Source organism: Semicossyphus pulcher, unplaced genomic scaffold, assembly GCF_022749685.1.
Source record: "Semicossyphus pulcher isolate SPU_LCO1_2020_fin unplaced genomic scaffold, fSemPul1.0.p SCAF_6, whole genome shotgun sequence".
In the NCBI taxonomy this organism is placed as follows: Eukaryota; Metazoa; Chordata; class Actinopteri; order Labriformes; family Labridae; genus Semicossyphus; species Semicossyphus pulcher.
This window is the reverse complement of record NW_027211737.1, coordinates 31,922,438-31,948,533: the sequence shown is the minus strand read 5'-3', so window position 1 is coordinate 31,948,533 and position 26,096 is coordinate 31,922,438. Positions and strand designations below refer to the sequence as shown.

The following is a 26,096-nucleotide window of genomic DNA, read 5'->3' as shown; positions in this document are numbered from 1 at the left end:
TGCTCCCGAGATGCAGGACTTAAACTTCACCCTGTGTGTAACATCCATGTTCTCCAGTCTGATCAAGCTTCCACTCAACATGTTCAGATTAAGACTTTTATGTAGAGAATCTAAAGACATGTTTTTATGTTACACATCTGACTGCATTAAAGTTTACGGTGTGAAGTATAAAAAGAACAATTCAGGAAAATGATTGTTCTGCATGTTCTGAATATTTAACGTGAATCCAAAATGCAAACACATTTTTCAGACACATTCAGCGCAGCCTGCCATCGCCTTAAAGACAAAACTTCAATCAAAACTTGCTTTAAATGGAATCACGATTAAGAGACGTTATCAGATAAAGTCAGTTTATGTTTCAGATGTTTGGGTGACCCGGTCACTTTATTTAGTTTGTTACACTTCAGCTGCAGAAACTGATTTTTTATTTCTGTAGGAAAAGTTGAACATAAACTTTTATTCGTTTCAATTTTAAAGAAATATCAGGTAGTTTGGAGGTTAGTGCAACATACAGAATATTCCTGTTTGAGTTTAACATGTGCAGACATGGCTTCAGCATCACCTCTCCACAGGTAACATCAATTAATCAATCCGTTATTTTCTCCAGAATAAAAACTAAGATCCCGTGACTTGCAGGAGTGTTTTTACTTTAATTTCACATCCTAAAGAAACTTTATTATTTTTCTCTTTAAACTTGTATAAACAAAAATACAAATGACTTCATTGTTTTGCATTACAACGCGGTTAAAGCCTTTCATGAGGCATAAAATGCGCACAAAGTCTGCAGCCAATAAAACACTCAGTAGAAACTGACTTCAGCCTGGTTGACCCTCCGCTTCGGCCCTGCTCTGCTCCGCTGGCTCGGGGTCGGGTGGCTGTTTTAGCGCCGATTTTACGCACACCAACGCGAACAAAAAAAACGCACCAAAAGAAATAAAGAAGCGAACGTGCACACTTACGCACACTTTGGATTAGTTAAACCAAGCAGTGAAAAAAGTTTCACGAGAACAAGAGATGATCCGGTTAAGTCCAGGTCAGATCGGCGGTCCGGCATGCACTCCGTGGCCGAACAGAGGCAGCCCTTGGTGGGTAGAGACGCGCGGACGCTCCGCCTGGGTTTCCCGGAGTGTTCTGGTTTTTTTATGTGAAAGTTGTAGAAGCGCGTGAGAGGCTTACTGCTGTCAGAGTGTGAACGGCCGCTCCTGATGGGCGCTGATTTCCGGGCAGCGGTGGAAGGTTCGTCCCTCCTCCGGGCTGCGGTGAACCATCGAGGGGAGCCGGGACACTTCGCTGCGTCCTGCGCGTCTCCGGAGCCAAAACTACCAGAGCGGCTGCTGCGCGAGCCTCTCTCTCTCTCTCTCTTGCCCTCTCCCCTCCCCTCTCTCTCCCTTATCGCCGATAGTCTCTCCCCTTCTAATTCACACGTATTATTTCTCTCTCACACTTTCTCCTCCTCTTTCTCTTTTTCTCCAAACTCTCTCTCTCCTCTGTTTTCCTCTTATTCTCTGCATCTTTTTCTCCAGATTCAGCTCTCTTCAATTCAATTTAAATTATCTTTATTGACAGAAAGAACTAATGTTTAGATGGCCAGAGCAGCATACTGTAGGCTACATGTAAATCTGTGTGTGTGTGTGTGTGCGCGCGCATGTTTAAAGTGACTGTATGTGACAACATTGTAATAAATTAACTCTATTTTATCTCTCATATTGACCAAAGAACAGAAGCTCTGTCTCTCCAAACTACAACTTACGGACACAGAAACATGTGTCATGTTAAAGAACATGCTTCACTGTGTGTATTTATAAGGACAAAACATTTTCACTGTGACGCCTCTGAAAGGTTATGGAACTTTCTCCTGCCTCCATCAGGTCTCTAAATTAAAGGACAAACCAGATGGAGTTCGTCTTTTCTGTTTAAAGGTGTGTTCAGGCCCAAAGCGGACACTTTTTATTTTTGCGTCGTACGGAAACGTACAAAGTCAATGAAACGATGCTATGCCATAAATCTGCCCTCTGTTATATGAATGGTGCAAAAACACAGATTCGAGTCAGTAGCGCAGGTTCATTTTGGTGTTGAGATTTTCCCGACGTTGCGTCAAAAATGTTAAAACCAAACTCCATTCAAAAAACAAGCATTTTAAAAGTAATTTGCTTGTTGTTTCGCGACAGTCCTGTTAAAGCATGAGTTCAGACTTTTTACAACTCTGCCTCCTGATGTAGTTCTCTCAGCATCCTCTCAGCCTGTTTATTGTCATTAAATCTCAGTAACATCTGTTTATTTTGGCTTCATAGCGCTGTAGTGAGACAGATCTCAGCCCATGTGTGACTAGATAGATACAGTGAAACTGCCACTCAGCGGAGACAGATGGATAGGCGCTCCACAGCTGAAATCAAACGCCGGTAGTTGGTGTCCATCAGAGAAATCCTGGTACTGATCCGAGCTAACAGCTCATCACACTGGGCTCTGATCAGCCTCAAGGAGCTGGAAAGCCGCCCTCATCCTCATATGGTCACTTCTGATCCTGGCATGTCAAACCCAATTAACTGCAAGTGAAAATAATGGGCTCTAAATAGGGTTTAGTGAAAATGGGACTACTTTCTGAGCTGAGCTGCTACAACACCTGCAGTTCCTCTGGTGTCCACTTGAGGCTGTATCCAGCAGTGAGTCAGTCCCCATAGAGCCCCATGTTAAACTTTACAGCAGAAATAAACATGTTTACAGTCTGGTACAAAAAACAGTTTGGGTCTCTATAGCTCATTTCTCTCTTCATGACAACTGTACGGGGAGAATCTTTATACAGCTCACCTGTTTACATTATATTAAGGCTTAAAGTGATGCAACATTAGGGGCGTGGCCTCTTTGAGTGACAGGTGTTTGTCGTACATTTATTTGTGGTTGTTTTGTGGAGTCGGATTTTGTTTCTTCTGAAGAACTTTGAACATGTTTTTATTTTTTTTATAATCATTACAACATATATTATTACTGGTCCTGTAGGTGGTCGTCCTCATGCCTCTTTATCAACCTTTATTTCAGTGTGTGTGTGTGTGTGTGTGTGTGTGTGTGTGCGTGTGTGTGCGCATGTAGATAAGACAGATTACAGCTGCGCTCATTGTGTTTCTGGGACTGACTTGTTATCCACGACCCCGAGCTTTCCCACCCGTCTGCTGCTCACACACACACGCACACGCACGCACGCACGCACACACACACACACACACACACACACACACTCACGCAAAAAGAGCCAGGCATGTGGAGCGTACAGTATGTGTGTGTGTACATCAGTCATTGTAAGCTGCTGTGGATAAGAACATTAGCTAAATGCCTGAAAACGCAAACCTGTGTGTGTGTGTGTGTGTGTGTGTGTGTGTGTGTGTGTGTGTGTGTGTGTGTGTGTGTGTGTGTGTGTTGTTATGACTGGCGTCGCCCTGACAGGCCCCATTTGTCATCCTCGGGACCTCTGGTGGATTGATAACGAACAAAAGCACAAACATAAGCGTCTGAAAATGAACTCTTGTCGGCTTAAAGAGACTTTTTCAGCGGCGAGGAATGTAGAGCAACAACAGGCCGTCTGATTGGCTGAAACACAAAGTTCAGGGTCGACAGCAGCCAGTAGGGAATCAGGGTTTGGAGTTCGAATCCCAGCTTCTGTGGAGGTAATCTAAGCTCTATTTCTTTCCCCCAGAAGCCTGTTAATGAGGCTGATGTCAGTCTGTAAAGATTGTTGACTTTTAAAGCTTCACTCAGTGAAAATGTTTTGTTTGTTTTAAAAGGTGGTGTGAGATATGAGAGAGTTTCTGATATTGAAGGTAGAGCTGCAAAATTAATAGAATATTAACCCGAATCCCGATTTTGTCTTCTCAAGATTAAACAAACATGACTGACGGTGATATTGACGTTTAAAATGCTCCGCCCGCAGAAAACTCAAATCAAGCACTCCCTAAGCTAACAGCCCCTCCCCCAGGGGGCGATGGGGAGGTTTGGGCTTCACTTTTGGTTGGGGCAGCTGGCATGTCATGTGACGAGCGCCTACTTAGCAGAGTCAGTTTAGAGTGGAAGATTAAACAACAGAGACGGTCGGAGAAACTAAAGTCAAATGTCTGAACAGAAGACGAAGAGCTGAAACAGCTCGTCAGCGTTTGTTTGGAGGTGTTTCAGGTTTAAGTGTAACAATAATCATCAAAGAGGTCATGAAACCTGCGTCTGCGCCGCAAAGCAACACGACTAACTTGTTGAAGCAGCTGAAAGAACAAAGTGCAGCATGATGAGTGTGTGAAGGCCGAGAGGAAGAACGAGCTGCTCCCGTCCTCCAGCGTCACGTCAGACATCCAGAACAGAGACGCTGTACAGAGACACCCTATCCACCCAGCTCCCAATGACACACTGAAATTACCCATGATGCACCACACTCAGGTAAAGAACCTGATTGTAAGTCTTAGTTTGATGCTAAATTTGTACATGAGCTTGAATGCAGCACAAAGTGGAGCTGAAAGCGTTTCTCTGTTAATTTAAATGTGAAAGTACAATAATCATGACATCGTTCAGGCCATAATCGTGCAGCACTAATTAAAGGTAATCATATGGGGCTCAGTCCACTGATTCGTCTTCACTTCCTTTATGTAGATATTCTAATGCTTATTGTATCTCACTTCACTCGACAGTTCAAAGGCATGTCTGCATGAATTTCTCCGACCCAGACGACCACGTGTATTTTGTTCCTTCCCTTATTTGACCCACAGGTGTTTCCTAATTGTGTGCCCTTACGAGTGGCAGGTAACACGTCGTCAAACCTCGAAATTAACATCAGAAAAACATGAGAAACAATTGTTTCACTTCATCAGATGGTCGCAGCTTTGTTACGTTATGAAACCAAAACCACTTGTTTTTGGTGAATGAAACTTCTTATAGAAGTTAAATTACTTACATGTGTTTTTGAAGTAGTGCGACGTACCGAAGCGGTACCTTACTCAAATAACATGCGCAAAGTTAACGTTGACTTTTGGTTGGTCAGTCTCCTTGTGCAAGTCGCACACATCCTCCACAACAGACTCTGACGCTCCCTAGTTGACCTGAACTCCGCCTTTCCTCTCGTGTTATAAACACCACCACCAGGGGTCGCCACCTAACAAGAAACGTAAGTATGGGACATAAAAAAGCTGGTTCAAAGGTTGAAGTGCTGTTTGTTGGTTAAAATGTGACTCTTATTAATGAAACTCTTATGTAAAGGCAAAATATAATAAAACCTATTTTTTCTATTAACTTTTTAAATAGATTTTTTCTGTTAAAATTATTTATAGACGATTCAAACAAGCAGGAAAAAAAGCTCTAACTTTGTGTTTGAATAAAATGGTGATTATAAAATATTATAATATATATTTGACTTGTATCATTTTAAGCCATTTTTCAGGCTGTAATCTTTGTTTTTCTCATATCTATGTTTACATGTCAGCTGTTTTATTGTTTTATGTTTTTATATATGAGCCTACTTGTTGTTAATGTACATAAACTATTATTTTCCCACTCCATCATCATCATCATTAGACAATAATCACAGATCTTCCCGTATCGTCGCTGTGGATCCTCTATAACGGCCGGAAAACAAACTGAAAGGAGAGAAAAAAGGAAAGAGCCGAGCAGGAGGAGAATTAGGTGTTTTCATCCATTGATTAATGGCTCTCTAAAGCAAAGCACATCGCAGGAGCCGCACGATCAATAAATTAACTGCCCAAATTCATCATTTTCTACAACAAAAGCTAATTATTTAGACGGCAGCAGGAAAAGAAAAAACACAATATTAACAAGAGTTCATTTAGCAAAGAGGTGAATTCCTGCACAAGAGCTGCTGTTCAGACTCAGAGGAGCCGCAGAGCCAACATGGAGGAAGGTTCACATTAAACACAAGAAAACAAACAAACACATGTTTAAATTCTGGTTTAGTAATTCATATTTATAGTTGGATAAAAATGATAAAATAAATATCATATGTAAGCGCACACAAGAGAGGTGAAAGTTCACATGTAACAACAGCTGAATAAAAAATATAAAATACTAATAAACCATATGTTGTAGATATTTTAAAATTAGCTGTGTGAGACTTTTAGCTACGCTAGCAATGTGGCGCTAACCGTCTGCTGCTGTTGTTTAAATAGAAACTTAAGTATTGGATAAATTGTTTTATTTTGTTTATTATTTTATAGTAAAATATTCCCATCAGCCTCAGCTGTACTTTATGTTTACTGCTAATGAGAAAATGTTAGCATGCTAGCAAGCTAAACTAAGACTACTATGGTACCAGCTAAAAGTCTGCTTGTAAGCATAATAACTGTGAGTATGTTAGCATGCTGACATTAGCATTTAGCTTTGAGCACATTCATCAGTCAATCAGTCCTTTTATATTTACATCGATCAGACATTACGTCAGCACTGGCACACGGACCGGTCTGCGGCTACGCAGCCCCGTACGCATCAAACGGTGATGCTCTGTGTTCTGACTTCAGAGCTTCAGAAGCTCTCCTGTTGGATCGGACCACACGGGCCAGCCTTCGATCACCACGCAGTTTGATTAGCCCGTCGCTGGTTCACTGGTTTTCATCTGTTTATTGTTCATCTCATCGTATGGACACTTTTTATTCATGTAAATATCATCCGTCATCCGGCAGGAATCTGTGCACTCTGTTTTTTTTACTGTAAATACTGGAAACTATCTACCTCATGTAAATGAACCCTTCTGTTTAATAATTACATTTTTTTTTAAATCATGTATTTCTCATCGTATTCACTAGAACTGTCAGTGGTCATAATGTTATGGCTGATCGGTGCATATTTCTCTAATTCACAACCAAAAGTTATCTGAAGACACTTTACAAAAAGAGCTGGTCCAGACTGTTGGTTGAAGAACACAGAGGTACTTTGTTTTTACATTATTAAAAACAACACAAACTAACGTTGAGGTAGCAGTAGAGCAGCAGCTCCTGTGTTCTGTGTTCTGTGTTTTTGTAAATGGAGTTTGGTGGCTTTAAAGAGAACGATATAACGTCTGTTTGTGGTTAAAACAATCATCTTCCTCTGTAACAAAAAGGTCTATCTCTGTAGGGATCCTTTCTGTCATGTTGTCACACACTGAGAATAACAATCTGAGCCTGTCAGTGGAAACAACAAGAACCTCAGTGGATGTTCTTTGTTAGTGCGCAGTTGCCCCAAAGCATTACATTGCCAACATTTTGCGTCTTCTGTCTGAAGCTATCTACGAGAGGAATTCCAAAATTGTTTATACCTGTAAGGCATCTAGACCCCAAAATGTGTAAAAATAGGGCCCAGTTAAAAAATGGAATTCCCCTTTAAGAGAAACTGTAAAGTTTAAAGGGTTCATTTCCACTCGGGGATAATTGAGGCCATGTTAAATCCATGAGGGTTAGTTAGCAAACAACTGACGGTAATTCAATTAAAACCTTTGTGTGTCCCCTGTTCATTAACACACACACACACACACACACACATATATAAATACATGCACACCCCCCTGTAACCTTGGTGTGTGTGTATATATATAAATATCCAGGTTTAAAGTGGTGTCACTTTCATTTACATAGGAGCATGTTGTTAAGGTCCTGCTTTGACATTCAATTAAAACGTTTACATTTCTGCTTAATTAATTCAGCGGATGGCGGGAAGAAAAGACGAATGGACGGCCGCTTTGACAGGAGGCCGATAATTGTGTGTGTGTGTGTGTGTGTGTGTGTGTGTGTGTGTGTCCCTACTGTGGTGTTAAGGTCACGGCAGGCTGACTATTATAATTCATCTCTATAGACGTGTATTCAGCAGGGACTTAAATTCTCTTTTTCAGCTTTACTTGCTGCAGCTGAAGCCGCGGCGCGCTGAGGTGTTCTTAATGCAGTAACGTGTTTTAAAGCTGAAACACTCGTCTGTGTGGACTTCATTATTCTTCTCTTTAATGTAAAAAAACAACTGCTGCAGCTGATTATTGATCTCTGCATGCTGGAAAATGTTTTTATTTGTCAATCAAGAAGGGAAAATACAAAATTGCAGGGCAGCAGGATTTCCAGTTTTGATTACAGGAACACGTCTGATATTCTATGATTATAAATGTTATCTCACATATTTACTACGATTTCATTACATATATAATCTTACTACTTAAGGATTGGGATATATTTCATGAATGGAAACAGTACGTGCTTTAAAACAACATTTACATCTTTATGTAGGGAAATAAACGAGTAGCACTTATAATTAACACATTTTTCTTTTAATGTCCTGCTAAGAAATAAGGAAAGGTAGACGGTGAATTTAAGTCATTTTATTCATAAAGCTCATTTAAAAAAAAAAACAGGATGACCCTGTGAAGTGTTTTACAGATTGAAGAAATAAAAGTAAACTTACATCATGTTAAAAAACAGTTATAAACTATGATCATAAAATCAAAACGAGGTCTTTTTTTGATGACAGATATTCTTGACTTTTAAGGACTTTTACTGGAACAGATTAAAAAAATCTGAATTAACTTTATCGATGTGAATTTGTTTTAAGTGTCAGTGCAAACACAACACCTGGCTGACAATAAAGAAAGAGGTGAAGATATTAAAGAGTGGCTTAAAACGGTTTAAAATGTCGACCAGTATGAGGAGGTGGGACTAAAATTGTCCATAAATAACTATCAAATAGAGTCAAGCATCCAGGCTAGCGCAGGCATAATTATGTGTGATGGAAACAGGCACAAAGGGTGACATGAGGTGCACTTGGTCTTCAATCAGAGAGACGTAAAGACAGGGTCCAGTTGTTCAAAGTCTGATGGAGTTACAGCTTTGGGACCGGATCAAGAGAATTGGTTGTTTAAAAGAAAAAAAATCTTCAGATGGATAAGGTAATCAGGTAATCCAGTTTAGATTTTTATCTGGATAAAACCTCCAGTTTGTGTTAAAACTTTAGAGTAGGAACGGGGTTACTGATTCCAGCAGAGGGGAGGATCGGGCGGGATATTAGGAACCAAATGTGAGAAAACTTTTAAATAAAAACAAAACATTTTCTACAGTGTAGTTCATGCTGTACACACGTACTATATTTTCCACTTGAATTGCTTCAGTGACACAGTGAATAAAGTATATATTAGAGCTGTAAAAAATTAGGATTTTGTCCCCATAAAATAATTCGCCAATTATCAAATACTTTTGCTCCTCCAACAGACAGGGGGCGCTGTTGTTGTTGATGCAGATGTAGCGGCATAATAGCTCACATTGTGTAAAACTACATGAATTTAAAATATTAAAACACTTCTTTTAAAGTCTGCTAAATTTCTTTTATATTCTCTAAAACCATAAATCACACGTGCTCCCGATCTGTACCTGTATGATCCTCCAGGTGTGTTCATGCTGACAGGTGTGACATTCTGCTTGTTACTACAAATGATCCAACACACTCATGTTACCGTTTCTATCATCGCAGCGTGTTAAAGGTCGACACAAACAGGACAGGTAACCTTTATTTGTGTGCGAGCTACAAATCTGTTGTTTTCCCTTCTGTCTCATGAGCTGCTTGTGTTCATCATGAGACCCCTCTGAGGGTCTCCAACCACAGGTTGGGAACCACTGGCTTGTCTAATAAACAGAATAAAAATGTGACCCTTTTATTTAAAGGTTTAAAGTTATAACCAAAGACTGGAAAGAAGTGGACAAAATTAAAAGTTAAAGTGCTTTAAATAGCATTCTTTCTCATGGCCAGCAGGGGGCGACTTTGGTTGACAGGGCACTACAAAGGGGACAAAACCCAGCTCCAATTTTAGCTCTAGCATCATCAGTTCACTTAGCATGTGCTTACCCCACAGTCGTCTCCAGCTCTCCTAGATCTATTATCACTTCTGGCTCAAAAAAACAAACAAGACCGCAGCGGCCAAACTCAAGGCTTCAGAACAGTCGTGGAACCAATGATATAATGCGGCTATGTCCCCTTCTGTACAGTCTTTGTCCCCTGGTGGGCATTGAAGGTACTGCAGGTGGGACGCGAGCGTTTTTCAACAATTTAATATCACAAAAGTGATTTTTTTTTTCTGTTAATGATTAAAAATATTTTGGTAAAAACGTAATCTTAGTTTCAACTGTTGATCAGAGTTTGGTAATAAAGCTTTGAGTCTATGGGCTCTACAATGTTTAAAGATTTTAAATTGTTTGCCGGCATTCTTTAGTTTGGGAAAGGTTTCAGTTTTCCTCCTCTTTCTCTCTTTCCTTCTCTTCTCTTCTCGGCTCCTGTCCTCCTTTCCAACGTGTTGTCTCCTCTCTTCTTCTTCCTTGTCTTCTCATTTATTTTCCTCTTATAATCTCCTCGCCTCTCTTTTCTCCTCTATTTTTCTTGTCTGTCCTCCTTCCCTCCACTCCTTTATCTTCTTTTAATACACTCATCTTCTTGTCTCCCCTTCTCCCATCTTTCTCATTCCCTGTTTTTCCCCCTCTCCTCCTCTTCCTTTTCTTCCCCCTTCCTCCCATTTATTCGCCTCTTCCCGTCTATTCCTCTTCTCCTTAATTGTCTCCTATTTCCTCTTCCTTCATTTCCTTCCTCCTCTTTCCTCGGTGGGCGGGGCTTCGACTCAGTTCAACCCACAGGGGGAGTGGTCTGCTGCTGTAGCCGTGTTTGTAGCGCTGTTTCCCGGTCAGCCTCCCAGCTGTGATTTCTTCTTCTCCCCCCTCGCCGTTACTCCCAGCAGGGGCCTCTCCTCTTCGGCCGCTGCTCTCTCCGGTAAAAGATGGAGCCCCGGAGGATCCTCCCCGCTATGCTCTTCCTCTCTGCCGTCTGCCTGCTGCCGGTGTCCGGCGCCGCTTCACGGACGGGACCGAAAGTCACCGAGAAGGTGGGTGAAGACATTTGCCGCATTTATTTGCATTCAAATCAATCCAGAGCTGCGTCTTCTCTCCGCTCCCGCGCCATCGGCATCTTCCCATGGCGAGGAGCCGAGCGCGCGACCGGAATGTGGAGAATAACCGTTACACCGAGCCAGCACGCACGCGCAAACAAAAACAATCTGAAAGGGAATGTGTTCCGTCTCAACTGGGGGAGCTGGACCGGATCAGATCTTTCCAGAATATGTGAGACAGTGTACACACACACACACACACACACACACACACACACACACACACACACACACACACACAGCTGTACACGTGTCCATTCAGATGACACTAAATGCGTTTGCCTGCAGGCCATTAACACACGCGCACGTCAGGACCTGACCTTATTATACATATGAGCTATGCAGGCTTCCGTATATTTATTTTTAACGCTAACTTTTTGCTCCACGTAATAAATGTTATCCTGTCATTTTTCATTTTAACAAAAATAAAATAAAATTTATTGATAAAATACTGAACAATACAAACAAACTATAGTATCCTCTGAAAAAGTTTATGTTAGAAGCAAAGTCTCAGTAAAAGAACGTGAATTATTCTCTTTTAAAGTTATTAGTCATACTTCCCTTTATGTCAGTATACACTAAGTATTAAAGAATGGCTTTAAACAGTCAAAATGTTGCTCTGAATAATCGTAATATCTGTGTCTTTGTTACAGATAATACTCTACAGGCAAATAGTAAAGATTTAAGATCAAGTTATCTTTAGTGGCTGATGCTGAAAATACTTAAGTAGGCTAAAGTAGCCTGCAAGTGGACAATCTCTGAAATGTACTCAATGAATGCACATAATTACTGTATTCGTATCACTAAGGTAAAGTTAAAATTTCAACATTTGAATTTGAAAGATCTGTTGTAGAAATGTGGACAAATGGGGGAAAATGTTTCCTCTTTTTACACCTCAGAGTGATTGACAGCCCCTCTCTTTCTCTCTCTGTGTGTGTGTGTGTGTGTGTGTGTGTGTGTGTCTCCAGGTGTTTTTCGACATCACAGTGGCGGGTCACGAGGTGGGACGGATCGTCATCGGCCTTTTTGGGGAGGTCGTCCCGCTCACTGTCAATAACTTTGTCGCTCTGGCAACCGGAGAGGTAGGTACACACTGACGTCCAGAAAATGAGTATCGGGTTATTTACTGTACCTGATCTTCAAAAACGAGTATACTGAAAATAATGTGCAAACCACCTGTCTTAAGTTGTGTCTTATATTCCGTTACATATATTTTCTTTTATTTTTTTCATGTGGCACATTCCTTTAGAGTTTCTTCTTAACTTCTAACTTATTTTATGCAGCATGTAAGACTTTCCCAGCGTGTGATTCATCAGGATGTAACTTTCATACATTTTTAGGTTTATCAAGTAAAGATTCTTTTTATTTTAACTCAACTATGTAAAGTAGTTGTTGAGTCTCCTGTGTGCTGTTGTTCTTGTAAACCTTTGATTAGTTTCTCACTTTGTCTGACTGTGCGTGTATATTGGTCACTGTAGTTTCTCTTGTCTCTCTGCAGAAAGGTTACGGCTACAAAGGGACAAAGTTTCACCGAGTCATAAAGGACTTCATGATCCAGGGAGGAGACTTCACAGCTGGAGATGGAACCGGAGGTGAGACTGAGACTGCAAGTTATACAAAATGTTTCTTTTACATGTTAAACACTCGCTGTCTGTGGGCTTGTGCACCAGATTTAATCATTTCCCAGGTATAGAAGAGCTTTAAAGAAAGACAAACAGTAAACAGTAATCAACTTCCCTTCTGTTCATGCACATGCTCTATCTGTTCTGAACACATCAGTCAGTCATAAATGGCCTGTATTATGTGTAAATATTAACTTTCTTGTAAACTACAGACAGTTTAAAGCAGCAAGTGTTTTATAGTTTTTAGAGATTTTGGATTTTCATGCAAAAAAGTTGTTTCCTCACTCAGGTCACAGCATCTATGGGACCACTTTTGCAGATGAAAACTTCAAACTGAAGCATTTAGGAGCCGGCTGGGTGAGTTTGAAATGGCTCTACTGACTCTACTGACATGGTGCTTTTTCAACAAGGGCTCAGCTAGGAGACTAGAATGAGATGATGTATGAACAGAATGTGTGTTTGTGTGTGTGGTCTTGTACCAGGTGAGTATGGCGAACGCCGGTCCGGACACCAATGGATCCCAGTTCTTCATCCTGGCTACCAAAGCACCCTGGCTGGACGGGAAACACGTTGTTTTTGGTAAAGTCCTGGACGGGATGGTGAGTGAAACCTCAGAAACTCTCAGTAAATCTTCTGTATGTCCTTCAGACTATCAAACAAGCAGTTTAAAACACATTTCATTCACACAATCCACCCACATGAGGTCTGTTGCTTCTTGGTGAGCAGACTTCCTGTATTGACTCAAGCTCCGCCCACACAGGAAGCAATTCAAGGGCGATTTCTCAAAAGCCCCACCCCCTTTTAAAGAGAACTCTTTCCTTCAACTTCCTGGAGAGCTGAAACATCTTCTAGGTTGTTGTTTTTTTGGGACATATTTCAAAGTAAATTTATGTCCACTGCTGTGCCGGAGCGTGAACAACAACAACTCAGCAAATACACAAATGTATTTTGAGCTACTGGCTTCAGTATTATTCTTGAACTTTTTCAGCCACTCTCGGCTTTTATCAGCAAAGACATTTACGTATTTTGGGGTTTTAATGACTAATAGGTACATAAAGAAAAGCTTCAGTAGATTTCTTCAGCCAGCAGCCGCGAGACGGGCCTTAATGGCTGTCATCTTTCAGTGGACTGCGCCAGATCAAAGTGCGTCCACTGACAGGCTCAGATTGTTATTCTAAGTGTGTGACAACATGACAGAAAGGATCCCTACAGAGATAGACCTTTTTGTTACAGAGGAAGATGATTTTTTTTAACCACAAACAGACGTTACGTCGCTCTCTTTAAAGTCACCAGACTCCATTGACAAAAACAATAATTTTACCTCACAGAACACAGAAGTTTCTTGTCTACTTCTATCTCAAATTGTTTGTGTTGTGCTGTGACTTTACAGTTTGAAATGGTTAGTTTAGATCCAACACTCTTTTTTGCATCACATAAAAACATATCAAACTAACCGATAAACATAAAGGTAGACCTGCAACTCCCCTCATCTCCAAGGTAAAATGAATGTTTTTGTTAATGGAGTCTGGTGTGCAAAACACAGGAGTTGTTTGTCCACCGATGCCTGGACCCTTACGTTTTTTTGTTATTGTGTGCTACAGAAATATTGTGGTGGATCTGATTTACGGCTTAAAATACCCAAGTTACAGAACAATACAAACAAAGCCTCATGGGAGTTGTAGTCGTTGAAGACTTGTAAAATTATTATTGTTATAAACCAGGTCTGAATTAGAACACCAGGATAAAGACACGAAACATTGTCGCTCTAAAATGTTCATAGACAATCCACAGCAGAATAATGCACTCGAGACTGTGCACTTATGGAGAAATAACCAACGCTGCTTGCTACAGAAGATCTCCTGTACAAAACTTTCTAATAATATATAAATCTTCTCCATCTGTATCGAGTCTCACCTGCTTCTCTCTGTCTCCTGTCAGGCTGTGGTTCACACCATCGAGCTTCAGGACACCAACGACAGGAACCTGCCGTACACCGAGTGTGTGATCGTCAACAGCGGCAGGATCCCGGTCAAAGAGCCCTTCATAGTGGAGGTGGAGGGCTGGTAAAACACTCCTTACTGTAGAGCAAAGACAGTATGTAGTTATCATATAGTGGAGATCAATCAGAAGTCCATCGTCACATTCTCACATTATTACTTTATGCATGTCGACATGCTAACACTAAGTAGCAAGTAGGGCTAGGAAATATTTTGATACGCAGGCTGATACAATGCAGGAGTTGTAGAGTTGATACCATAGACTGTATATAAGAAGGAGTCACACATCGGTTTGTTTTTAAGCCTCAACTCTGCGTTTAGACGGTCGCCATCTTTTTGGAGCAAGAAGTAACCAAGTTTGTACAAGAGGGTGGAGCTAGAAAGCAGCGAGGGGCTAGCAAACTTTAAGTTATTAGCTAATGCTAGTGCTAGCTTGGGAGGCTAATTTTGGGTAGCAAAAACAAGCTTTAACAAAATGTACTTATGGATGAAACAGCTGACTCCTGAGAGTGTTTTTCAGTACAACTGAACACTGAACAAGAAATTTTTGTTTCTGCAGAAGCGACTTGTCAATCACAGGTAGCCCCGCCCTAAACTCTTCCCTGCTTCCTGGTCTGTGTGACTCTCAATGGGAGCATCAGTGACTAAATGACCATCATGCTGTTTTGAAGAAGACTTGAAACTAGAGACTGAGACCATAAACTCATTAGGAACATGTTTACTGAGGGAATAAATCCGGAGAGGAGGAGGAGCATTTCTCATAGACTTCTATATAATCACACTTCTTTTTACATCCAGTGGAGTCGCCCCCTGCTGGACAACAGAAACACTGAACGTTTAAAGCTCTCCCCCATTTAAGCCGAGACTACGTCCACTTTTATTTACAGTCTATGATGTTAACATGAATGCTAATAGTGACATGTTGCAGGGGCTAAACGCTCATCAAAACGCATGAGAAAATATAGTTTGTAACATGCTAGCAAAAACTTTTCTAATGCTTCCATGCTAACAAGAGAGCTCCAGAACAGGACTTCTGATTGATTTCTACTGTATGCAGAGATAATATTATTTAAGTTATTAACAGTAAATACACAATGATGTCTAACAGCTGCCTCTGAAGAGACAGTTTGTATCAACTTTATGTCAAAAGAAGACTTCAGCTCCGACTCTAACCAGGTTTGAAGTCAAATGCATCATTCATAGTATAGGAAAACACAAACATTAGCATGTCATGCTAAGCTCTATGCTCAGGTGTTAATTCTATATCTTAAAAAATGGCCGTAAAAATGCCACAAAATTCATTTTTGACAATGAAGCAAGTTTACACTCTCCAAAACGTTTAGGAGCCTTTTTAAGGATTCATGGAGCTTTTGGGAAGATTTTTCAGGCAATTAGCTGTAATGTCGATTAGAAACATATCACTGAATGAAAACATAGACATAAAGGCAAAATTTAACTCTGTTGAAATGTTTTATAAAGGTGGAATTTTTGGCTCCATTTGCATTGACATGTTAAGTCATGACATATTTCATTTAAAAGGGCCTTTATTGAAGGGTCAGGAGATACGAGGGTGTAGCCAACATTGATTGATTGATGTCGGTGTGTTCAGTATTTATCAGGTTCACTGTGGTTAATGCTAACAGATTTAAATGTTAGCATTCTTGCATATTTAGCGGATGTAGCCAGTTAGCATCATGCCTAAAAATCAACCTAAATAAACTGTGACTCAAACATGATGCGTATCATGGAAACTTGAACAGAACCACGTAGCTCCTCGTTCTCGCTCTTATTGCCAAATCTTACTTTGTTTGCCAAATTCGCTCGCACTTTCTATGCATCTAATCAACACCGACATAAATCAACTTAGTGTTAAAAAACATGCAAAAAAGACTGTAGCAGTGTCAAACACCATTGTAGCACTTTAATACTTTTATTTTTACTTCTCCTGATGCACCATGCACCGTATCATGTTTGCAGAAACTACAGCACAAATTGCACAGGAGGAAAATGTGGATAAGGATACTGTACTAACACTGTTATGTCCTCTACACAATGGTGTTACATGTTTATGTTAGAGGTGTGTGTTTGCTGACTGACAGCAGGTCAGAGATGTCATTCTGTCTGTGTTTGTGATTTCAGTGAACCTGAAACTGTAGTTTAACCTGCAGGTTTGTCTGATAATCCTCACGTCACTGAAGTCAATGCAACATTTCTAACAAACATATCAGAAGTTCAGTTTTTCATTATTTATATTAACAGCAGAAGAAAAGTGCCAACAGTTGTATTTTCTACAATAAATAATATGCTGTTGTTCAAAGATTTCTGTGTCTGTGATCTGACTCTGTCCGTCTCTGTAACAACAAATGACACATCAAGTTGTGCCGACAAGAACAAATAGAAAACACTTCCTGTTTCTAAAGTAGGTGTGTCGTTTTAGTTTGAGTGTCAGAATGTGAGAATGAGGGCGTGCACGAAAAGAACCAACCAGGAAGTAATCAGGTTGTATCGTTAATAAGTACAATTCTTCTTTGATCCATTCATGCAAAGGTTTGAGTAACCCCTCTGCACTGAATCTCAATCACTCTGGGCCAGTTTGCTTTATGATTGAAGTGGAGCCTTTATACTGAGTTTAAAATGAATATAATCAGTATATTAGGCTCCATGTTAATGTAGCTCCTGCTTTTCAAAAGCTTTCTGGGCCTAGAAAAACGGTGATCTCAGGAAGACAAAGGATTGTAAAAAAAGAAAACATTTATTCTAACAGTTTTACCAGGACATTCAGGTATAAAACAACATAGTCTTGTAGAGTCATTAAAATTGAGTTAGCATCCATTCCTCCGCATGTTCCTGATCTTAACTTGTAAAACACAGCCGCTCACTAAGTGGCTCTTAGCTTCAAAATATTACGATCAAGATCCCACAGTGTCAGTTTGGCTCCTGCAGGGCTCCACAGTCAAGTTAGCAATAACTAATTGCTACATAAGTTAGACTTTCAAAATAAAACTCGCTGACAAACATACACTTTAACACCTTTGGACTTCCAACAGTCATTAACGTTCGGCCACAGTTGGGTTATGTTTAGGTACATGAACTTCTTGATTAGGTTTAGGAAAAAAGATCTTGGTTTGGGATTAAATAAGTACAAACATACACATACATTGTATTTAACAAACATACGTAACTAGTTTTGTAACTGACAAACTGTATTGGACGTAGCATGTAGGCATGTTAGCTAAAATATGTTACATGACTGTAAAAGAAGGCCAACCCACCCAGCCAGCACCCCCGACCTCCACTCCAGGTGGACTTGTGTGCTCCTTATATCACGTCACCTGATGCAACGCCAGGTCAAAACAAACAGCTAGAGGACAGGGTCTGAAAATGACGACAGATGGGTTCTTACAGCGTCATTAAGCCGCTGACTGAGCTGCTGTACTTTAAGACTTGGGAGTGAGAATGAGCCGATATCACCACATGTGCAGCATCTGTAAACACGCAGGATGTCATAGCTGGACGCTCCGCACGTTTCCAGCGGGCATCAGAAACGTGACTGAGCAGCTTGAATCTGACACAGATCCTCAAGACTCTGCTCCTTCAGACTCCAACTTTGTCCTGAATAATGCAGAGAGCCTCTTTGCCTCTCGTTTGAGCCCGCTGAGGGTCTGCAGGCCGCGGTTTGAGAAGCGTCGCCGTTAAACGGTGTAATTATGGTCGGTAAAAGGTGAAGCTGCAGAGGAAGGCCGAGAGCTGACAGCTGATCTCTCAGCGCTGACACAAAACTGCTGCTAATGAGAACTACAGCGGGTGATTTGTTTTCCCCTGTTCTACAACACACACACACACACACACACACACACACAGATACCAACAGATAAACAGACACACACACACCTTCACACACACAGGGGAGGAAAACATCTCCGAACACAAAGGTCAGAGCGGAGCAGAAATCTCTGGAGGACGACAGGAAGTCGACGGAAAACAGTGAAATGTTTCAGCGCTCGCTCCTCTGAAAAGTCAAACCTCCACAAATTAAGAAAATAATCCGGATTTACACCTCGAGCTCTCCGCTGCTCGTCTCAGAGCAGGTAAAGGTGAGCAGCAGCTCGAGGCTCTGGAGGAGTTTCAGCTCATTTTAGAAACATCATGGACGTTGTTTTTGTGCTCCAAATCCTTCTTTATCTTCATAAGCTGCTGTAATCGGATCTGGACAGAAGCTCATCACATTTTGTGCCGATTTAAATTTTTTAATCATGTTTGATTCGAAAACAAACTCCAGAAAGTTTTTACTTCTGCGGCTGAAGGTGTCATGTTTTTCAGGTTGTCCATCAGTTCGTCCATCTCTTTCATGTGGATGGGATGTCTTCTCAACACCTGGAGGGAATATATCCACATTTTTTGGGGAGTATTTTTGCCTTTGTTTATGGGACAGCTGAGGAGAGACAAGAACTATCAGGAGGAGAGAGAGAGGGGGGTGACATGCAGCAACGGGCCGAGTGCGGGAGTCAAACCTGCAGCCGCTGCGTCGAGGCCTCTGGTCATGTGGTACCTGCTCCACCGACCGAGGTAAACTGGCGGCACAAATATCTCTTGGGGGACATTCATTATTGGTTAAAGGTCAAAGGTTAAGGTCAACATGTTTTCTAAAAAAAGGTATATGGCCACAATAAATGTCCCTTTTTTATTACATTAGATCTCAGGAACATCTGGAGGGAAACTCTTCAGACTGAGGTGGACTTGAAAATAGGACCATAAGAGGTGGAGAGGACCAAGAGGTTAACAAAGGTTTAGCAGCTTGTGCTACCTTGATTTGATCACCCTAATAGTGGCTTGTCAATCACCTGTGGCCCCGCCCTAAACCCTCCCCTGCTTCCTGGTCTGTGTGACTCTCAGTGGGAGCATCAGTGACTAAACGAACATCATGCATCATCATGCTCAGACTGAGACCATAAACTCATCAGGAACATGTTTACTGAGGGAATACATCAGGAGAGGAGGAGGAGCATTTCCTCATAGACTTCCAGAGATGTGGACTTGAGACTTGGTGACTTGGACTCAAGTCGACTCAAGTCACTGTTTTGATGACTTGCGACTTGACAAAAAATAAATGACTTGAGACTCGACTTGACTTGATGCATGATGACTCGGATGACTTGAGTGTGTTTATAAGTTTGAATGTTAAAACTAAAATTATAAAATTGTAATGTTTCTGTCTAACTATCAAGTATGTAAGCAGAGAAAACTTGGAGTCATGATTGGACGACTCAGAAAGCTCCCCAGTATGTGATTGTCATGATTGGCTGTCAGTCAAACTCCTCGCTATGGCAACACGCAACATCAAAGCCCCCAAAGAGAAGCCTCATCAGTCGTACTCGTTACTCCTCAACACGGTCTCAGAGCAGACCATCATCATGGCTGCGTCTGTGCCGAGATAACACAGATACAATTCACTGTCAGACTGTTTGAACAGGTTATATAAACTGGCCAATAATATCCTTATTAGACGGGCTGCTAACACCTTGTGTTTTCTCTTTATAAAGACCGGATACTACAGGTCAGAGTGCTGGATCTTGGGTGGAAAAAAAGTGACTTGCCTTGCTTTAACTAAAGACTCAACTCGACTTGACTTGCCCAAGAAAAATGACTCAAGACTTGCTTGAGACTTGGACCAAATGACTTGAGACTCACTTGGGACTTGAGCAAAGATGACTTGGTCACAACACTGTAGACCTCTAATCAGACTTATTTTAAAACCGGTGGAGTCGTCCCCTGCTGGATGTTAGAAATAAAGCAGTTTTGAGACACCATCAAATTGGTTTTCTTTTAACCCCTGAGGCCACGTCCGATATACAGTCAGATTTTTTCACTTGTAAGTGGTTTTGACCTAAAAGTATTGTGTTATTTTTTTCCACATATTGTACAGATATGTAACTTATATTACAGAGGATTCTTAGGTTGCTTTTTCCTCATATTCTTATTGGTGTATTTGAATCTTTCCTGTTAATTCTGGGTTTATTTTTCTCTGATGTACAAATCTATATTTATGATATATTAAGGTTATTTTATACTTTTCAAACGTGATTTAAATGTTTTAGATGTTTCACATCTATCACATCTATGGGGAGTGATTTATGAATTAATATCTAATCTATAAAACCTTCTTATCATCATTCAAACTTAAACTTTAGCTTGTAAAATGTAAAAAGGGCTAAATGTCATTCTGACCCTCTGTGTGTGTGAAACGTCTCAGCTGAGTCTTTATTTTCTGGCTGTTGTTTTATTTCTTCACCAGGTGAGACGGACGGACAAACTACCGCCTTAAACTCCCACCTCCTCTGCTCAGCACGCTGCGGAGAAACCCCGCTCTGTTTGTCAGCAGATATAACAAGACTGTCTGCAGATGCAGGGCAGAGACGGAGGGCGGAGAGGGGTTTCCGGAGAAATAGAAAGCGATAGAGAGACACAGAGAGAAAGAGACAGAGAGGAGGAGGAGAGAGAGAGAGTGGTGGTAGGTTTTTAAATGGTCCGGAGGGATGCGTGTCGAGGAGGAGGAGGTGAGGAGAGAGAGGAGGAGAGGGGGGAGGCTCCCACAGCGACTGCTAGTTGTTATATTGGGGATCTGTTAGTGGATCAATGAAAAAGAAAGAAAGAAAGAAGGAGAAAGAGGCAGAGAGAGAGGCTGTGTGGAAGGATGACAGGCCTCATTACCACCAAACCTCAGACAGTGATGCTTCTGTGTGTGTGTGTGTGTGTGTGTGCGGTGTGTGTTCATATATGTGTGTGTAAGCAGTGTGTGTGTGTGTTCTTACATGTATACTGAGGGTATTCCCATGCCAGCAGAAGCCTATTTACATGCATGAGTGTGTGTGTTTGCAGGATCTCTCCTTTCTCTCTGTATAACTGTGTGTGTGTGTGTGTGTGTGTGTGTGTGTGTGTGTGTGTCAGCTCCCTGCAGGCCTGTGTAAGAGGAGGATGATGGGACAGAGTTGTTTAAAGGTCAGCAGCAAACACATCATCAGACAGAGAGAGACGCGCTGAGAACTAACAGCTAACCTGAACACAACCACAAACTCAACCCACCACAACTGACACACAACTGTTACACTGCGTTAAATCTACTGTGTTACAGTTCAGTTCATATTATATATATCATAAGTTTCTGTAATAATAACAGTTTGTTTCCATGTGGAGAGCAAAGGGGGCGGAGCTCAATCCTCCGTGATATCAACCTGGCTCCCATCAGAGTTCATCTGACAACGATTCAGGTTCTTATTGATTGTTGCGAACGGACAACTGCATGCAAGGCCAGCTAACAATCTGCTCTTAGACGCTGAATCAACCCCAACTCCACTCTCGCTTCTCAAGTTGCTCGTCGCACTGGAAAGGAAGTCTCGGCTGGAAGTCTTTTATGGCTAAATGCTGGCTACACCGGAAGCTCCCGGAGGTCAAATCACCGTCAGACGATTTCACAACTTTCAGGCAACAGAAAACAATATTAGGGTGGGTCACGCCGCACCACAACTCTGTTTAAAGTTTGAATTATTCAGATAGTAAGATGCAGACACTAATCTGGGATTACAACGTGTGTACACTTAGTGTGGCTGTTCTGGTGAAGCCAGAAGAAGAGGACATATAGACAGCATAGAGTGTATAAATTATGGAGAGAGCCACAGTAACGTCACCCATTGGTGTATTGACTGCGTACATGAAGCCTCGAGTTCGGGATTTGGCTGCCGCCATGTTGGTTTTCTGGAGCCAGAAGTGACCATATTTGGATGAGAGGGTGGAGCTGCAGAGGAGTGAGGGGCTGGTAAACAGCAAGAGGAGATTGTTTTTGTGGTGGCCCCTGGAGCAAGCCTCCAGTGGACACTCGAGGAAGTACAGTTTTTTGCACTTCCACACTGGCTTCATTTTTCAACACTGGAGGGGCCGCTAGGTAGACAGTCTGCTTCTGGCCAAGTGAAAACTCGTGACTCCATTCCTCAACAGAAAAAGGAACTAACCAGATCTGATCTCCAATAAATTTGATTTTGGCTTTAGTAGCAGTGCACAAGTTACTTTTTAAGGCAATGTGAGAAGACCTACCAACCATAAATTATTGTTTGATTCATTTGAAGCCTAAAACAGACCCATGATTAAATGATATAATACAACCCCTCTGTGCCTCTGGCCTCACTCAGGGCCGAGGTTATGCAGTTGGTATTGCCCCATTCATTTCAGACCGTTTAAAGTAGAGTGGTGTTGTTGTCCTGTAACGACTTTAAATGAATGTAGCAAAAGTAAAAATACATGGCAATCAATCAAATAAAGTCAAGACTTCAATCTGAACCAAAAACCTCAGAGTGGCGTTAGAGGAGAAATCATGGGATCATCAAGTCAGTCGGATTCATCCTCTGGGGACCATGACGATTAAACAGCTGTCCATCCACTCGTTGATGTTGCAGTGTGTAAGCCAGAGTTCAATCTTTTTCCCAACTTTGCTTCTATATGAATTTATAAAAACAGCATCCTACACGGGTTGAATAACCTCGTCTCTCATGCTTTAACTGTGACACTAATTGTCTGTTAAACACTTGGTGACCACGCAGCAGCTCCAGGTCTGACCCCTTGTCTCGGACCATAGCTTGAGGACTGAGGTTGCTGCACTGAGCGTGCTGTTAGTGCTTCTATTGTGAGCACTTACTGAGCAAAGTCATTTTCAGATGTTTGTATTGAATGGTTCTATGTCCATGCTGCCGGGAAGGTGGAAAATCAATCCACAAACTTTTGAGGGGAAATGGTCTTCAGTTAAACAATCTGCTGTAGTTTGATCTCTCGGCCTTTGGAAGTCGAAGTGTTCTCTTCTCTGGAAAGTGTTCTGCAGCTCTGTAACTTTACGAAGTGCAAAAGGAGAAGTGTCAGAGATATTTTGAGGACAGTCTTCCGAGCAACGTCCAAGTGAAGCTTCAAGTGTCTCAGGATCCAAAACAACGCAAGCACAAAACCTAACTAAGGAGGTGCCAGTAGATCAACAACACTGTGTTCTAATTGGTAAATGGACTGCACTTACATCAGACGAGATAAGATAATCCTTTATTGATCCACATGGTGCCTTTAGTCTTCCAACCACGAAAGGTGCGAACAATACATGCCAGAGTTCACCCATTCACACAGACATTGGTAGACTTATTAAGTGCCATGCAAGGCGACATTAAAACTAACACGTCCACACAAATGCATATATGAATAGCTGCGAATTCAGGAGCAATTTGGGGTTCAGCAATATGCTTAACAATACTTTGACGTGCTGTCACTGGGAATCAATTTCCAATTTGAGGACGACACGCTCAATCTGTAACCACACAGGTGTAAAGGTGGTTTTTGTTTTTGGGAGTCCGGGGGCTTTGAAGAGAGCGATGTAGCGGCTGTTTCTGGGCTCATCAGATCATTTCTGTAATGTTGTCAGACACTTACACTGGAGCCTATTCCAGCTGTCCTTGGGCGAGAGGTGGGGTTACACCTGGACAGGTCACCGGTCAATCACAGGGCTGACACATAGAGACATACAACCTTTCACGCTCACACTCACTGCTTCGACAGCTGTTTCTTTCGTCTTCTTACCTCCACCCATCATTTGTGAACACTCCCTCTCCTCGTCGCCGTCACCACCTCGGCCATATTGACCCGACGTTGACGACGGGGAGTCTCGCCCTCCTCTACAGCGACAATTATCACCTTCCTCTCCTTCTTTTCCTCCACCTCGTCCTTCCTCCTCCTCTCTGACTGCAATTAGAGGGAGGAATAATCATATTGACAGGGCTGACAGGTCGGGGCAGCAGAGCGGCTACATGAATAGTCACATGTGTCAAAGGCAAAGCGAGGATGAAGAGGAGGAGGAGGGGCGCTCAGACGTATCAGCGTGTCTTATTGTAGCTTTGATATTATGACAATGACACACAGTCAATTCAAATTCAGAAGCTCTGAGGCCACCAGGTCCAATGAGTGCCCAGGAATTAGTCTGCTGACATTTCTACAGACATACTGACATCTAACACGGTACAACACTACAGACTGCACTGAAGCATATATCGACGTAAGCGGACGAGGACCATGGGATATAATGCTATATTTATGTCATTGTTAGCGAAGATATTCATGTCAGATTGGCAGGCAGGTTTCTTTTAAACAAACTGACGGGGGACTTCTCAAGGTGGTCTGAGTGAACAGAAAACTCAACCACACATAAATCACACATAAAATAATACGCCTGAGTTTAGAGAAAAGAACGGGAGGCTTGTATGGACAATTTGCTAGACCTTGCACTTGATGAGGGCACCATGCCTGCTCGAGATGTGGACAACAAACAAAAACAAGATGTGACCAGCGCAGGCGACATGTAAGCCATCACGCTCTTAAAACAGTAGTTTCATCTGAAAAGTGATGGTGTCCTAACAGCTATCAAGTCCAATAGGAGGTAACAAATTGTAGACTTGAACAGGGTTGAAGAATGCATTTCATCCTGGGAAGATACGATAAACAATTTGAAGAGAGAAATTTGACATTTTTGTCAGTCTAAGAGATTCTAAGTCTTCCAGATGGTTCTGGAGGAGTAGGTCTTGGGAAGCCACCAGCCAACAATTTAAACGTCCTAGAGGAGCTTCAGATGTCAGTCATGTCTGTGCTTTTAGAGGCTCAGGAAGAGGTCGAAGAAGGTTATAGGCATAATAATAATAAGGTGCTAGATTTCCATCAGAGGCATCTAGAACTTGAAAATACCCCATGGACCCCATGGCTGGGTTTTAAAGGACCCTAAAGAGTTTCTTGACATCAATCATTGAGATTCAAGAACCTTCAAAAAGGTTCTTGAAGACTCTTGAGAAAGTCTCGAGCCAACGATTACAACGTCCTAGAGGAGCTTCAGAAGGTATTGCCAGTCTTAAAGTTACTTTTAGAGCCCCCAGAAGAGATCATAAAGTTCCTGAAGAAGTATATAGCGATAACAATAAGGTGCGAGATGTCCATCAAAGGGATTTAGAACCAGGGACCCCTGGGCTGGCTATAAAGGACCCTAAGGAGTGTCTGGAGATCCTTGTGGAGAAAATGGGGGGGGGGGTCTGTTGTGCGATTCAAGAGCCATCAAAGAGAATCTAGGTCTTCCAGAAGGTTCTTGAAGACTCTTGAGAAGGTCTTGAGAAGCCACGAGCCAATGATCAAAATGTCCAAGAGGAGCTTCAGATGGCATTTTGGGCCTTAAAGTTGCTTTTAGGGGCCCAAGAGGAGGTTATAGAGGTCAATCAGAAGGCTCTTAGAACTGAGACATCCGTCAGAAGGTGTTGGAACTTGAAATGCACGAGGGACCTCTGAGTTTGTTTTAAAGGACGCTGAAGAGTTTCACTGGAGAGCCTTTTGGAATAAACAGGTGTCTGGTCTGTAGTGTCAAGGAGCCAAATTGGTTCTAGGTCTTTTATATGGTTCTAGGGGAGTCTGGGTTCTTGAGAAGACACTGATCAAAGTTTTAAAGCTTCTATAGATGCTTCAGATTTTACTGTGGGTGTGTAGGTTGGTTTTAGATGTCCCAGA

At 41.8% G+C, this 26,096-nt stretch overlaps 1 protein-coding gene across 1 annotated transcript; it reads left to right on the top strand.

The window, feature by feature from the left end:
• The first annotated feature begins 10,674 nt into the window (after positions 1 to 10,674).
• On the top strand, positions 10,675 to 16,808 carry ppic (peptidylprolyl isomerase C). Its single transcript, XM_069682534.1, has 6 exons — positions 10,675 to 10,855; positions 11,887 to 12,000; positions 12,417 to 12,510; positions 12,830 to 12,897; positions 13,023 to 13,139; positions 14,479 to 16,808. The coding sequence occupies exons 1-6, from the start codon at positions 10,751 to 10,753 to the stop codon at positions 14,605 to 14,607; spliced, it is 627 nt and encodes a 208-aa protein (XP_069538635.1). The 5' UTR covers positions 10,675 to 10,750; the 3' UTR covers positions 14,608 to 16,808.
• The last annotated feature ends 9,288 nt before the right edge of the window (positions 16,809 to 26,096 follow it).

What these genes read in the sequence shown, in the direction of transcription:
- ppic (XM_069682534.1), top strand. Translation starts at nt 10,751, where the DNA reads ATGGAGCCCCGGAGGATCCTCCCCGCTATGCTCTTCCTCTCTGCCGTC. An exon ending in TCGCTCTGGCAACCGGAGAG is followed by an intron (nt 12,001 to 12,416) that starts GTAGGTACACAC and finishes GTCTCTCTGCAG; the next exon opens with AAAGGTTACGGCTACAAAGG. An exon ending in AGCTGGAGATGGAACCGGAG is followed by an intron (nt 12,511 to 12,829) that starts GTGAGACTGAGA and finishes TTCCTCACTCAG; the next exon opens with GTCACAGCATCTATGGGACC.